Genomic DNA, 14,907 nt, shown 5'->3' with positions numbered 1-14,907 from the left:
TCCTGGAGCCTAGGAGAGTATCAAAGACCTCCACACTGTTAACTCGAGGAGGGAATCCCACGATCCAGCTGAAATGGCTGTGTGGACGCTTTATTTTCTTCAATTCCCATTCAGACTGTAAAAGGGGGAGGAGATTGGCAAAATATCCAACAGCGAGAACATTTTGATGTCAGAGTGTTCATCTACAACTGCACTGCTCACAGACCAACACTGACTGTATGGAATGGCTCACTCAACAGTCCATCATTAAACATAATCATCATCATAATAGGCAGTCCCTCGGAATTGAGGAAGACTTACTTGCACTCTTAAAATGAGTCCTTAGATGGCTGAACAGTCCAATACGAGAACCATAGTCCCTGTCACAGGTGGGACAGATAGTCGTTGAGGGTAAGGGAGGGTGGGACTGGTTTGCTGCACGCTCGTTCCGCTGCCTGCGCTTGATTTCTGCATGCTCTCAGCAACGAGACTTGAGGTGCTCAGCACCCTCCCGGATGCACTTCCTCCACTTAGGGCGGTCTTTGGCCAGGTACTCTAGGTGTCGGTGGGGATATTGCACTTTATCAGGGAGGCTTTGAGGATGTCCTTGTAACGTTTCCTCTGCCCACTTTTGGCTCGTTTGCTGTGTCAGCACTCCACAATCATTCCCACTAGGGGGCGAGTTTGCTCAGAGACTTTACAAAGCATCTTTCAGTGTGGGTATTTAAGTTGAAAAGTGTACTAAAAATCAAGTTAGCCAGATCCTTTCCCAATATGAGCATGCCCACTGGCAGGGCAGACTCATCCTGTAATGTGCCCAGTGGCCATTCAGCCCTGGTCCCTCCCCTGCACCCAGTGGCTCAGACTGACCAGTCTTCCGTTACCCAAAACATTCACAAAAACACGCATACAATTGTTATCACTGGCAACTGCTTGAATGCCCTTCCTACTCTGCCTATACGCAGCCCTCTTACCTTCTTACACGGCCTACACGCAGTACACATGCATGTACAAGTCCAAATACAACATCGAGGAGAGGGAGTGAAGCACGACCCCTATATGGCCATGGTGACAGTGGGTCTGATTACCAGCATCAGCAGGGCCAACTTGTATAAGAGTGATGTGTTAGAGATTCAGTATGCGAAGTAGTGAGGGAATACATTTTATGCGAAAGAATCACTTATATTTGCTTCCATTTTATATTAGTTCCGTAGCTTACACAGTACAAGACATGTGTGTACAGAGGTCATAAGCTGGGTGCTTTCTGGGCTAAGTCACACGTCGTTCATTGGGGCTTATTTTATCTGTAACGAACCACAAGAATACATTCTATGCCTTGCTAACTTTCAACACCAGTCTGTTCATCTTGGGACCATGGACGTCAGACAGAGATAAATGTTTGGAGCAACAAGAAATTCTTGAACTTTGCACCAGTTTTCACCACATCAAGATCATGTGAAATAATGTAGTTATAGAAAGATTAAAAAGTGCAAAATTGTAACCCAAGGTTGGGGATGAAGGGAGAGAGAGGGAGAGCTCAACCTACTGACGTTGTGTATCTTCTGTGGCAAACGTCCTTTGCAATCTGCGTGTTGGCCCAGAGTATGTAACTCGCAGCTTTTAAATAATCTGCATGCGTTTGGCTGTCGAAGAACTCATTGCTGGCAAATAGACAATAAAATATTGCAGTTGTATAACCCCAACACTAATGTGCTGGTACAGCACAGACCCAGAACGAAGAATTGGGAAACTGGACCTGGGAAAATATACAACGTAGAGTTCAAAGGTTACCAAGTTCTGAGAAAGTGTAACTATTGGAGCGGACATGTTGCTTCTACAGTTTACATTTTCAGCTCAACCCCATAGTGTGAAATTCTGCCTCCTAAGCAACAGAAAAGGGATCATGCACCAATCACAAGGAAAAAGCCCAATCATAAGCGAGGCAGAATCATGCAGTTACCTATTCATTTCAAGACTGTTGATGCGGGCGGATAGATCTTCCAGGCGATTGATTTGCTTATGACATTGGGTGCAGTAAAACTCCAGCATCTCTTCCCCAATGACACTTTGTAAAGTTGAAGTGAAATGATCACTGGAAAATCAGAAGCATCAATTGGGAAATTAGATAAGTTATTGATCATAATGACACACAATTGAAGTAAAATGACGACTGGAAAATCAGAAGCTTCAATTGGGAGATTAGAGAAGTTATTGATCATAAGGACACAATTCAGAAAGTGATTAGATTGCAGATTTTACACAGTAATGGTGTAAAGCGTGGAGAAACGTGCAATTCGTTGCGATCCGGAGGAGAGTGGTTACAAGAGACAGACGCCCATTTTTTTTCCTACTTCCTGGCCCCAGTAAGAGATTTTTGCAACATTTTCCTTTTTAGAAACAGTAATTAGGAATGCATCCAATTCTGCACCTGGAAGACAATTTCAGGAAATCAAGGCAGTTCTCTGTGGCCGACAGACATCAGAGACCAGACTCAGTCACACAGACCACATTCTCCTGAAATTGACCTCCAGAATCAGGAACAGTAAGGTTTTCACAGGTTAGTATTAAGCTAACTCGACAATGGGGATGAGGTGACACTAAGTTCCGGTTTCTTGATCTGGTCCTTCCCCCAGCATCGACGTCCGGCAATATTCACCAGTGATGACCTTACCTGGGAGAGAGTAGTGACGAGTGATTGAAGTGACCGTTGATACTCGTGCCTCCGTCCTGACACAGACTACTGGATGCAAAATCAATCTCATTGCTCTCGCCATAATCTTCAAAGTGCTCCTCGGTACGAAGGAGAGAAATGTTGGAGCTCATCGAGAAGCTATGCTGATGGGTCCTAGCAACAGGAGATACACCAGGAAGAGAGGAGAGAGATTAAGTAGCAAGAAAATTGAATGCTTTTTAAACCCTTTTTAGAAAGTAATGTTACCTATCCACTTGAAATGGTTCCTGCACGATGCTGTCACTCACTTAATGTCACTTACTGGGCATGCGCAAAGAGAAAATTGAACCCAAGGACACATGGGGCTAAATTTTCAGTTTTCGGCGAAAATGGGAGTTTTATGGCAAAATTAACGTTTGCTGCGTTACTGTTTTTAGGCCTAACTTTCAGCCTTCACGTCGGTAAAGTCACTGTTGCACGAGGATTTGCAGTGCAAACCGTGAGTTCCAGCAACTTTAGTCTGGGGCCGGTAGCACTGCGAGGAGGCTTGGGGGGAGGGGGGGGGGGGAAAAGAGAAACCAAAAAAAAAATTGCAAGAAACAAACAAACATTCAAAAAACTCTTACCTACTAAATCGTTGAAAAATAAAAAATAAACTTTTTTTTAAAACTTTAACTTACTTTTTGGCAGGTCTTCATAATTACTGCTGCTGGCAGGGCTGCACCGACAGGTTTGACCCTGTCTGTATTCTGGGCGTGGCGTAAGGGTCGGGAGAGTGCTGACAATGCGACGCAAATGCAATCTGTGTCGTTGCATGTCGGCGCACCTCTCCCCAGTGGTATGTGGAAGCACTGCCGCAATGAGGTACGCGAGGATCCCAGCGACCGGGCTTTTACCGCGGAGGGTCAAATCGCAGTGAAAACCCGGTCACAAAGTTGACGAAAATCCATTGATCTTCACTGGCTCGCTGTATAAAATACCTCAGTTACTTCATTTGGACCAACAGTAAAAGGTTTGGGAACCACAGCAGTGAATTAGCATCACCCAGTAGAGCCATGCCAGGACAGAGGGAGTGTCGGGCTGACTGTCGGCCCGTTCGGTACATGCAGGCTGAGTTTCGCAGGACGAGGAATATTGGAGGTATTCAACTCCCCACAAACAGGCAGACCAACATCTTCAGGCCAGCTTAAAGCACCTCACCATGAAACATCTGGGGTACAATGGTGCCTGCGTTACTGGACTAGGTCAAATTCAACCAGGACAGTTTGAGAATTTGAAATCAGTTTTTTTTTAATTTGCAAAACTGATATCAGTAAAAGTGACCATGAAGCTGTTGGATTGTGGTTAAAAAACCCAACCCAACTGGTTCACTACTGAACTTTAGGGAAGGAAATCTACCAGCCTTACCTGGGCAGGCCTACACGTGACTCCAGTCCCACATCAACATTGTTGACTCTTAACTGCCTTCTGCACTGACGTGACAAGCCTCTCTCTTGCAGGATATACACAACAGAAACAAGCCATTTGGTCCAACCAGTCTGTGCTGGTGTGTATACTTCACACGAGTCTCCTCCCACTCCATCGAGCTCACCTCAGCCATTCAGCCTATCTTTCTAATCCCTTTTCTTTTGTGTACTCATCTAATTTCCTTTTGGAAGCATCTAAGCTATTTGCCTCAACCACTTCCTGTGGTATCGAGTTTCACATTCAAACCATTCTCCGAGTAAAGAAATTTCTCCTTATTTCCCTATTGTGTGTCAGCCAGTGGCTTAGTGGGTAGCACCCTCATCTCCGAGTCAGAAGGTTGTGGGTTCAAATCCCACTCCAGAGAATGGAGTGAAAAATCTAGGCTGATCCTCAACAATGCACTGGAGTGAGTGCTGGACTGTCGGAGGTGCCGTCTTTCGGATGAGACGTGAAACCGAGGCTCCGTCTGCTCTCTCAGGTGGATGTATAAGATCCCATGGCACTATTTCAAAGAAGAGCAGGGGCGTTATCCCTGGCCAATATTTATCCCTCAATCAACATAACAAAAAAATGATTATCTGGTCAATCATCATCATAGGCAGTCCCTCGAATCGAGGATGACTTGCTTCCACGCCAAAAAGTTCACAGGTGTTTCAATGAAGGACCTAAAATTCCAGGTCCGAACTAAATCTTGAAGGTGGATTTTTTTAAACGTGTGGTGACCGTTGCACACCAGCCACCACATGGGCTTGACAGAGCTAGGTCTTGGTCCAGTAGCAAGGATTAACCAAGACGACTGGAGACCAGCTCTGCTGCACAGACCTAGTGCGCACACATATTGCAGTGTGGGCTGGCTCGTGCTGCCCCTGGGCCCTCGCCTCTTCTGGGCCCTGAACTCACGCCTCTCCTGGGTTCCAATCATGTCCCTCTACAATCTCTCGTTGCTCCTGCGCCCCGACCTCACCGCTCCTGCAGTACCTGCCCGCACTCCAATCACCGACCTGGATCTTGATGTCGTCCCTTTTTGCTGCCGTTGCTCTCCTGCTCCAGCATGTGCTGCTCCCTGGAGGGGTACGCTGCCACGCTGCTCCTTCCACTCCCCAGCCTGCTCAGATGGTGCTCGCAGGTTTGGGGCCACTCAGACTGTTGGGCTAGGCCACCACACTGCTCCTTCCGCTCCTGGGCCTGCTCAGACGGTGGTTGTGGGAGCTTGCTGTGTGCAAATTGGCTGCCGCATTTCCTACATTATAACAGTGACTACACTTCAAAAAAATATTTCATTGGCTGTAAAGTGCTTTGGGATGTCCAGTGGTCATGAAAGGTGCTATATAAATGCAAGTCCTGCATTTCCCAAAGCACTTTACAGCCAATGAAATGCTTTTTATTGGATTTATTAATAATCATCATCTATTTATGGCCCCTAGTTTTGCATTCTCTAAGTTGAACAGGATGTTTCCACTCGTTCATAAACTTAAAGATCTCCATCAGGTCACCTCCAAGTCTTCTCTACTGGAAAAAAAAGCCCCAACCTGTTCAATCTTCCCAGATAGCTGTAATCCCTCCATTCTCATATCATCCTGGTAAATCTTTTTTTCCACTCTCTCCAGTGCTTCAGTCCTTTTTATAGTAATTTAAGATAACTTCACTACTTTTGAATTCTATACCCCTAGAAATAATTCCCAGTGCTTTGTTAGCATTTTTAATTGCTTTGCTGACCTGTGATGCTGCTTTTAATGATTTGTTCACCTGTATCACTAAATCCCTTCGCTCTTCTACCCCATTCTGTTTCTGATTTGCTACGGTGTAGGTAATGTTTCTGTTTTTCCTGCCAAAGTGCATCATCTCACATTTATCTATGTTGAAGTTAGTTTGCCACTTGACTGCCCAGTCTGCAAGTTGAATGAAACTAGGGTCAAAGGTGGAGAGGTTTAGGGACTCTTCACAGCAGTAAACACAGCTCTCAGGTGGACAGCCAAAAGCTCCATTGTTGGAGAATGGATGATGCAGAGATGGGAATGAGAGGCCTGACTATAGTAAAATTAGAGGAAGGTACCCAGGTATTAAATGCATCTACTGAGTGTATAATGTATACTCTACAAACCAGTCATTTACAAGGGAATACATTATCAGCTCTGGAAGTGAGTTAGTTATTAGTTTTGGTTACAGGATGTTCTGGCTATTTATAGCCTGTGCTTTGTACAATGTGTGCTTGCTGACAAAGCGACTTTTCACATTATTACTTCGTGTTAAACCCTGTAGCAAAGAGGGACAAACCAGGTTTGATAAGACACGTAAGCTTCCCTAGGCAGTAAAGCAAGCTCTTTCCCACCCCTAATGAACAGGGGCATACATGACCAATCCTGCACTGTTCCCTTTGCTTTAGTTGCTACACTGCTTCAGGCCTCCAGGGGTTGCTGGTGAGCATAGCCATCCTGGGACAGAATTTAGCCTGATCGTTCCTGCAAACCCATTGGAACATTAGATACCAGTGAAACTCTGGTACATAGGACACACTGTGGCACTGTCTGCAACTACCAGAGGCTTCACATATTAAGTCACCCTTTGGTGACCTCACAGACATCCTTTTCTGCCCTGCACCATCACACAGGGCCCCTACCCCCCACCCTCTCTGTCAGTCACAGCAGAACACACCCCACTGCACGGAGAGCTTATTTGCCCAATTCCACTCTAACTGAATGCTTTTAGAACGATTCTACTCACAGTTTATGAATCACCCGTACATTTAATGAGTCCTCTCTGTTGGCCGTATTGAAATAAGAGTGGGATTAAACCGATCTTTATTTTGGGTGGAAGTTCAAGTGATAAGTGGGTGCTAGGAACTGCCCAGTTAGGCAGCCTGTGCTGACAATATTCATTTTGTACCTGGCCCCAAAAATGGAATTTACCAAGTTACTGGTGCACTGCATCCAACATGGAATTCAGTTCAGTATCAGAATCAACACACATGGAGGGAGAATGTTTGAAGTGGCATACAGACTCACAGATGATGGGCAATGTGGTATCCATTCGTACCCACAGAACAGATTGCAGGTTTCACCAAACCTGTATGGTGTCTGTAACCAGTAGTGAAAACATTTCCATCCTTCAGTCTGGGCTAGAATCAGAATATTCGGTGCCAACGACAATGGTGCTAATCCGAACACAACAGCCAGTCTTAGTGTTGACCAACAGAAGCAGAGAGGAACCCCCCCCCCCCCCCGCCCCCGTTCAAGTTGAAAGGACAGGCCCCCAAGTTATCCAACAGAACTTACTTTATTTCCCCATTAAACAGGACACTATTTTCTGGTTCTTCAAGTGTATCTGTGAACTCAGAGTTCAGCGTGGCATCAATAGCGCTGTCGGTCTCCAACTCATCATGTGTTCCATGGTGAACCAGTGTGCCTGTGTCCTCGTCTGTGAATGTCTCACACTCACTATAGGTGCTCTCAGAGCCCATGTAAGCACTGTCCGTCACCTCGTTAGTCTGAAAATGGAACACGGTGGCATGTTAGTACACAGTGGTGTGTTCTGAAGTCTAAGATCACCATGGCAAAAAACCAGTACATGAACCATAACACAGGAAAACAGTGACAGTAAAAAGAGATTGGAGACACTGAGTGAGTTGGAGAAACAGACATTTCTAAATAGGTGTGATTTAAGTGTAGTTACACATAAGTGGCAGTACACATATCCAATCAGGAGCAATGATGTAGCTACCATCAGACACAGGTATTCACCCAGTGATTTCGCTGAATACCTGACGACACGTAACCAAGCAAGCCTGAGTGCATGCACACAAATAAATCTCCAACCAATAAGTATGTTAGGACCAACCATCCTGGCCACAGCCTGCTCATTTCACCCAGTCTCTCAACTGGGTCCTTCTATACACAGGACCCAACTATTCTAAAACTTGACATTAGTGATCCCTCGGGAGCAGGACACCATTACCCAACCTCCCTCATGGCAAGCCTGCCCCTGTTGCTGTGAGGTTTCGCAGTAGAGCTCCTTTAAAAAGGTGCAAGGTCACACAACCTGGCAGTTCCACTGTTGACGGGACAACACGCATCGAAACAGAGCCAGTCCCATGAAATCAACTCATATGACACGAGATGGATACTCCGAGCTCTGGTCTATCAGTAATCCAGCAGGCAAGACATGCCAAAAATCATTCCCCGGATGCCACCTTGCATCCCCCAATAGCCACCCAGCTATGGGTCATCGCTGCCTTGAATGGCAGCTGGGATTTGGGACTCTGCCCAGTCTACCTTCCTCATCAGCATATGTGTAGCTATGGCAACAGAGTAACTCCCCATCCCACCAATCAAACACCCACCTCCCCACCAGGTACTACTGCATGAAGATGAGCTGCATCACAATCCCAGCATTACACCAATATCCAGCTCGGGTACTGCTGGCACACGAGCTGGAGAGCTGGTCTCCTCCTTCACTCTTTACAAACTCGGGATGTCCTGCATTATGGGCCTTGGCCTTTAATTTAAGTTTAATAAAATATATATTTTTTTAAATGAACGGGACAATACTTGCTCATCATCCCTTGCCAATAAGGTCTCCTTCCAATTTATTGAGATGATTTCTAAGGGTTTACTTCGGACCAGATCTCCGTACTCTCGCGTGTTTCAATATGCTGGCCAATACTGGCCAAGGAGGATATTGTGAACTTGATGGGGAGAGCATCTAGGAAACAATTAAACCCATCCCAAGTCTGCACCCTGTAATACTGCAACAGAAAATGGTAGCCAACAAAAAAAAAATCTACTTTGCACATCTTGAATTCCCAGCTGCAGCATTTAAAGGCAAATCAGCAGCTGATCAGAAACCTTTCCGAGTGGATCTTTCCCAGAATGTTGACTATGTCACAGGGTATAATTAGAGCAGACCTTTCATTTCCTCTTGCCACAGTGAAACACTGCAAGCCTTTGTTATATAGGTTTTCAGAGTTAGTGAATGAGACAGGTTAAATAGCACCATGCATGCAGCAATTTTCTCCCTGCCTCTCCTGACTGCACCGACTCCCCCTGGCCTCGGGTTTCACAGGCACCGACTATCCTCGGGTACCTTGATCAAGTGGCCATTCACCATGAGAGATCGTAGTCACCACAGCCAAGTCTGACCCTGTACTCAGCCATTACCCCGCACAGGCCGCATTAAGCAACCAGAGCAGGAACGCAGCGGAATTTTCCCCCTCCCTAATCCGGCCCGGGAGGGGATCCACACGCTCTGCACAGACTACGGCCTACAGCACAGAGTCACAGCAATATTTCAGTATGGATGCTGGAGCTATTACATGGTTACAAGAGACACGTGAAGCTTAATGTCTGGGTTTAAAATGCTGATTTGCCCATTAAGCAGTATGAAATTTCACACTGAAACCTGATGGCCTTCTCAGCAAGGAGCTCATGTGCAGCTAGCCCAAAGACAGTAAGTGAACCAGAGGCAGCTTAATATCTGCATCTCTGAGCGAACTGTTGGCCAGAAGCTACAAATTGAACTTTACAAGAAACTATTGGTTTGATTACAGCTGATTAATTTATATCTTGCCCAGTTCAATAGCACACTGCCAGATATACAGGTTTTGCCAAGTAAATATAGAAACATTGAAAATAGGTGCAGGAGTAAGCCATTCGGCCCTTCGCGCCTGCACCACCATTCAATATGATCATGGCTGATCATGCACCCCTGCCTTCTCTCCATACCCCCTGATCCTTTTAGTTGTAAGGGCCACATCTAACTCCCTTTTGAATATGTCCAACAAACTGGACTCAACAATTTTCTGTGGCAGAGAATTCCACAGGTTCACAACTCTCTGGGTGAAAAAGTTTCTCCTCATCTCTATATGACTCACCCCTTATCCTTAGACTGTGACCCCTGGTTCTGGAATTCTCCAACATCGGGATCATTCTACCTGCATCTAACCTGTCCAGTACTATCCTACCAGGGATTTTGACCAGTTTCACTAACTGCTAATCTGTCTTATTATATTGCTTTCATTTTAACCAAGCCCCATCAAGCAGCACCCTCCCCGACCCACACAGTCATTGTCAAACAGCCACAAATCAGCATGCTGACAGTAGAGATGGGTTCAGTTTGGCAGGATCTTTCTTAGAACTACAATGAATGGCCTGGATTGGAGCATGTTTTGTATATCCCAATTATGTTCCTGGGTGGGATATACATCCAAGCTGGACTCTCAAATTTCAGTCAAATGCAAGTAAACTGCAGCCCCCGACCCAGGAGCCTGAAGCGTAGACAGTACAGATAGTTACAAGGGCAGTGGAATTCTGCCTCCAAGTAGGTCTGTGCTGGCCGAACCAAAAGCCAATCCCTGGATACACTCCCCAGTGTTTGCAGCATGCTTAATCTTCTTCCCGTGAAATGATGAGCATTCAAACTGTTCACTGCCAAATAGCTAATGTGGTTAACTTTTAACCAAAGAAATTATTACAATCAGAAATCGACAAAGATTAAAACTGCCTGAAAAATAAATTCATGGAATTCCACAATATCCCGGCTGAGGTGCTCTACACTCTGACTCAGTCAGGCAAAGCCAGTGTTATTACTAGGATTTCAGCAAAGCACAATAGCGGGTGTGTGAACTTGCAGTAGAGTGCACAAGAACTGTGAAAAACTTCCAATAATACAATTAGAGATTCTGTCTGTCCAAACGTGGGTTGCGGCTATGGAGTGTGTTTTAAGCCGTGTAATATTAGGGCAGGGTACAGCTAGGAAGTAGCGATGAATCCCACCCTTCCTCCCACTATAGCCCTGAATCCCAACAGACTCTAGTTCTCTCCCCTGTCCCCTCACCGCAACCCCCCCTTCCCTCACAGGCCCCCACAATGTCCCAATTTGCATTATCCAAGACTCGCACCTCTTGCTCCCTTCAAACCTATTCCAAAACTGCTGACCACCCAACTTCCCTTGCTGGCTCCTATGCTAACTGACATTATAAATGGTTCACTCTCCTCAAACACTGTCCAACCTCCTCTCAAAACTGCCATCAGTCCTCTCTCGAAATAACCTATCCTTGACTCCTCTAGCCTCACCAACCACTAACCCATCTCAACCTCACTTCCCCAAGTCCTTGAACATGGTGTCACCTCCTAGATCTGTGCCCATATTAGTCCCCTCATAAAACATGCATGTGTTCTATAGCAGGAGCCTGGCTGGATGTGGGAAAAAGTTCAACAAACAGGACTGAAACAAGCACATAAGTTTAAAAAAAAACTGGAGGGGAGCCTCAGAAAACAGGAAAAAGTCAGGAAGGCAGGCTTCACAATCGTTTCCTATATACCAACAGTTGGAAAATATTAAGCCTTCGTGGCCTTTGACTCCAACATTGGACGAAGGGTTGGGGATGTTCAAGTGTTTTTTTTCCTTTGGCACTTGTTATGAAGAGGCTGGGATTTAGCGTGAATCACCGTCCAGTTAGACAGTCCATCAGCTCCTGCCCAAACCCATCAAGAAGTCCAACAACTACAGATTAGATTTATCATCAGATACACTTGCACCCTCAACAGGAACTAAAGCCCAGGAAACAGTTACATAAAATATATTAGGATCACTGCTCTGGGCACTGAGTTCAGAGCGAGAGGTTAGTTCAGAGGATATCTGCAGAGAGAGAGAATGATAATATCCTGATTTGAGAAGATTTGACCACAATCATTAATCATATGGAAATGTAGTAATGCTTGGATGATGGGCAGCTTCTGAAACTCAACATAATGTCCCCATCTCCAGTGAGCCGAGATACTTTCGCACACAATCTCACTCCGCCTTCTGTTAAACGGAAATCAGATTAGCACATCCCCCAATCCTGCACTTTCCGACCAAGACCCTGAATTTGTGCAATATTCTGGTGCACATTACTTGTGCAAAATATTTAGTTTAATTTCAGTTTACATCTCAATTCAGGGACACAGGTCACATGATTCGGGCACAATTCCAATTGGCATAAACACAAAATGTAATCCCACATCTACTGTCACCATATAGGGGCAGAGCAGGCTGATCACCTTTTGAATCACTCAAGCTTTGTTCTTGCAGTTACATCACCTGAAGCCCTGGTTGTGTTACAGCATTGTGCCTCCACCCAGCTACCAGATACCTCTGTACTGATCCTGGAGACAGGCCGTCTCTTTAAACTTATGGCTTGTACAAAAGAGGATGAAAGGGTTAGGTTTCTGAACAGGTTCCAGGAAGGTTCGACAGCACCTCCAAGTTGAGCTGCATTGTGCGTTGTTTTGGGTCCACTCAGGCATGATCTCCGAAACCAACACATAGGAACCACCAGCCATCATCATGGGGGCAGGGGGGGCGGGGAGGAGAAGACAAGGAGGCAGGCACACAGAACAACATCAGGGGGCAGCTAGCCAGCAGGGTTTTTAAAAAAGTGACTTGCATTTATATAGCACCTTTCACGACACCTCAGGATGTCCTGAAACACTTTACAGCCAATGAAGTACTTTTGAAGCATAGTCACTGTTGTAATGTAGGATTGCGTCAACAGCAAACTCCCAAAAACAGCAAGGTGGCATCAAAACAGGGCAGAAGGAACAATAAAAGATACGAGCCGAGAATGGGGGTAGTGAGAGGATGCATAGTAGGGTACTGAAACTGCTGCACCCAGCAAAGGGGGAGGGGGGGGGGGCAATGAAAAAGCAGGGCGTAGGGTAAGAGTGGAGCAATGGGATGCAGAAATACACGAGGGTGGTGAAGAAAGGGTATCTAGAGCAAACAGGGGGATACTGACAAAGGTGTACTTGGGCATCAAGTGGTGCAATGTTGGAGGGTGGATCGGTCGGTCAGTCGTCTGACTTCCTGTAAGCAGTGTCACAGGACAGGACATTAACTAGTTTATATCTTAAAACAAAGACTTGGATATTTGAATTTAGATTCTTTAATAGGTAAATGGAGCACAAAAGGTGAATCTGTCACACGGGATATCAATACATGGAACAGTGCTTCAGACAATATATTTGGATGAGAGTATTAAACAGGATTTCGGGATGGGGAGAGTATGGAACAGGATTTCAGGATGGGGAGCGTATGAACATATATTCCAGTGAAAAAGAAGGGCGGTAAGAGAAGGGATAACCAGCCGTGGATAACCAAGGAAATAAGGGAGAGTATCAAATTAAAAACCAATGCGTATAAGGTGGCCAATGTTAGTGGGAAACTAGAAGATTGGGAAAATTTTAAACGACAGCAAAGAATGACTAAGAAAGCAATAAAGAAAGGAAAGATAGATTACGAAAGTAAACTTGTGCAAAACATAAAAACAGATAGTTAAAGCTTTTACCGATATATAAAACGGAAAAGAGTGACTAAAGTAAATGTTGGTCCCTTAGAAGATGAGAAGGGGGATTTAATAATGGGAAATGTGGAAATGGCTGAGACCTTAAACAATTATTTTGCTTCGGTCTTCACAGTGGAAGACACAAAAACCATGCCAAAAATTGCTGGTCACGGGAATGTGGGAAGGGAGGACCTTGAGATAATCACTATCACTAGGGGGGTAGTGCTGGATAGGCTAATGGGACTCAAGGTAGACAAGTCCCCTGGTCCGGATGAAATGCATCCCAGGGTATTAAAATAGATGGCAGAAGTTATAGCAGATGCATTCGTTATAATCTACCAAAATTCTCTGGACTCTGGGGAGGTACCAGCGGATTGGAAAGCAGCTAATGCAACGCCTCTGTTTAAAAAAGGGGGCAGACAAAAGGCAGGTAACTATAGGCCGGTTAGTTTAACATCTGTAGTGGGGAAAATGTTTGAAGCTATCATTAAGGAAGAAATAGCGGGACATCTAGATAGGAATAGTGCAATCAAGCAGACTCAACATGGAATCATGAAGAGGAAATCATGTGTAACTAATTTACTGGAATTCTTTGAGGATATAACGAGCATGGTGGATAGAGGTGTACCGATGGATGTGGTGTATTTAGATTTCCAAAAGGCATTCGATAAGGTGCCACACAAAAGGTTACTGCAGAAGATAAAGGTACGCGGAGTCAGAGGAAATGTATTAGCATGGATAGAGAATTGGCTGGCTAACAGAAAGCAGAGAGTCGGGATAAATGGCTCCTTTTCGGGTTGGAAATCGGTGGTGAGTGATGTGCCACAGGGATCAGTACTGGGACCACAACTGTTTACAATATACATAGATGACCTGGAAGAGGGCACAGAGTGTAGTGTAACAAAATTTGCAGATGACACAAAGATTAGTGGGAAAGCGGTTTGTGTAGAGGACACAGAGAGGCTGCAAAGAGATTTAGATAGGTTAAGCGAATGGGCTAAGGTTTGGCAGATGGAATACAATGTCGGAAAATGTGAGGTCATCCACCTTGGGGAAAAAAAAAAAAACAGTAAAAGGGAATATTATTTGAATGGGGAGAAATTACAAGATGCTGCGGTGCAGAGGGACCTGGGGGTCCTTGTGCATGAAACTCTTTTAGAGTCTACCTGTAAAACAAAAAAAGATTAAACCGTGCCACCCGCCCTGGATGACACAGCAGACATTTACAAGGCCCTTTTTTTCTTTTTTTTTGTGTTTTTCTTTTTTTTGGGTTTTTTTTTGGGCGCTAAAATCAAATTTTTTCCAGTGCCCCCTATAAAAGGGGAGGGGGACACCAAAAGCACCGGCAATTAAAACAAATTAAACTTTAAAACGTAATATCAAATTAAAATTTGTTTGCCGGGCGTGATGATGCACTCCAGTCCCTCCGGTCGCCCACCTCTCGCGGAAGGCCACGAGCGTACCGGTGGAC

At 45.2% G+C, this 14,907-nt stretch overlaps 1 protein-coding gene across 3 annotated transcripts in view; it reads right to left on the bottom strand.

The window, feature by feature from the left end:
* rab11fip3 (RAB11 family interacting protein 3 (class II)) overlaps nucleotides 1–14,907 on the bottom strand; it is a 108,125-nt gene that overhangs the window by 17,647 nt on the left and 75,571 nt on the right. For all 3 annotated transcript variants that reach the window (XM_070900857.1, XM_070900856.1, XM_070900855.1), the window contains exons 4-6: nucleotides 7,390–7,601; nucleotides 2,651–2,824; nucleotides 1,940–2,071 (exon numbers count right to left, since the gene is read on the bottom strand). In XM_070900857.1, the coding sequence (XP_070756958.1) occupies nucleotides 1,940–2,071; nucleotides 2,651–2,824; nucleotides 7,390–7,574 (491 nt within the window). In that variant the 5' untranslated portion in view covers nucleotides 7,575–7,601. The remainder of the gene's footprint in view (nucleotides 1–1,939; nucleotides 2,072–2,650; nucleotides 2,825–7,389; nucleotides 7,602–14,907) is intronic.

The sequence above is a fragment of the Pristiophorus japonicus genome, chromosome 15 (assembly GCF_044704955.1).
Source record: "Pristiophorus japonicus isolate sPriJap1 chromosome 15, sPriJap1.hap1, whole genome shotgun sequence".
In the NCBI taxonomy this organism is placed as follows: domain Eukaryota; kingdom Metazoa; phylum Chordata; class Chondrichthyes; family Pristiophoridae; genus Pristiophorus; species Pristiophorus japonicus.
The sequence above is the reverse complement of the archived record's forward strand: the minus strand, read 5'-3'. Positions and strand labels throughout refer to the sequence as shown.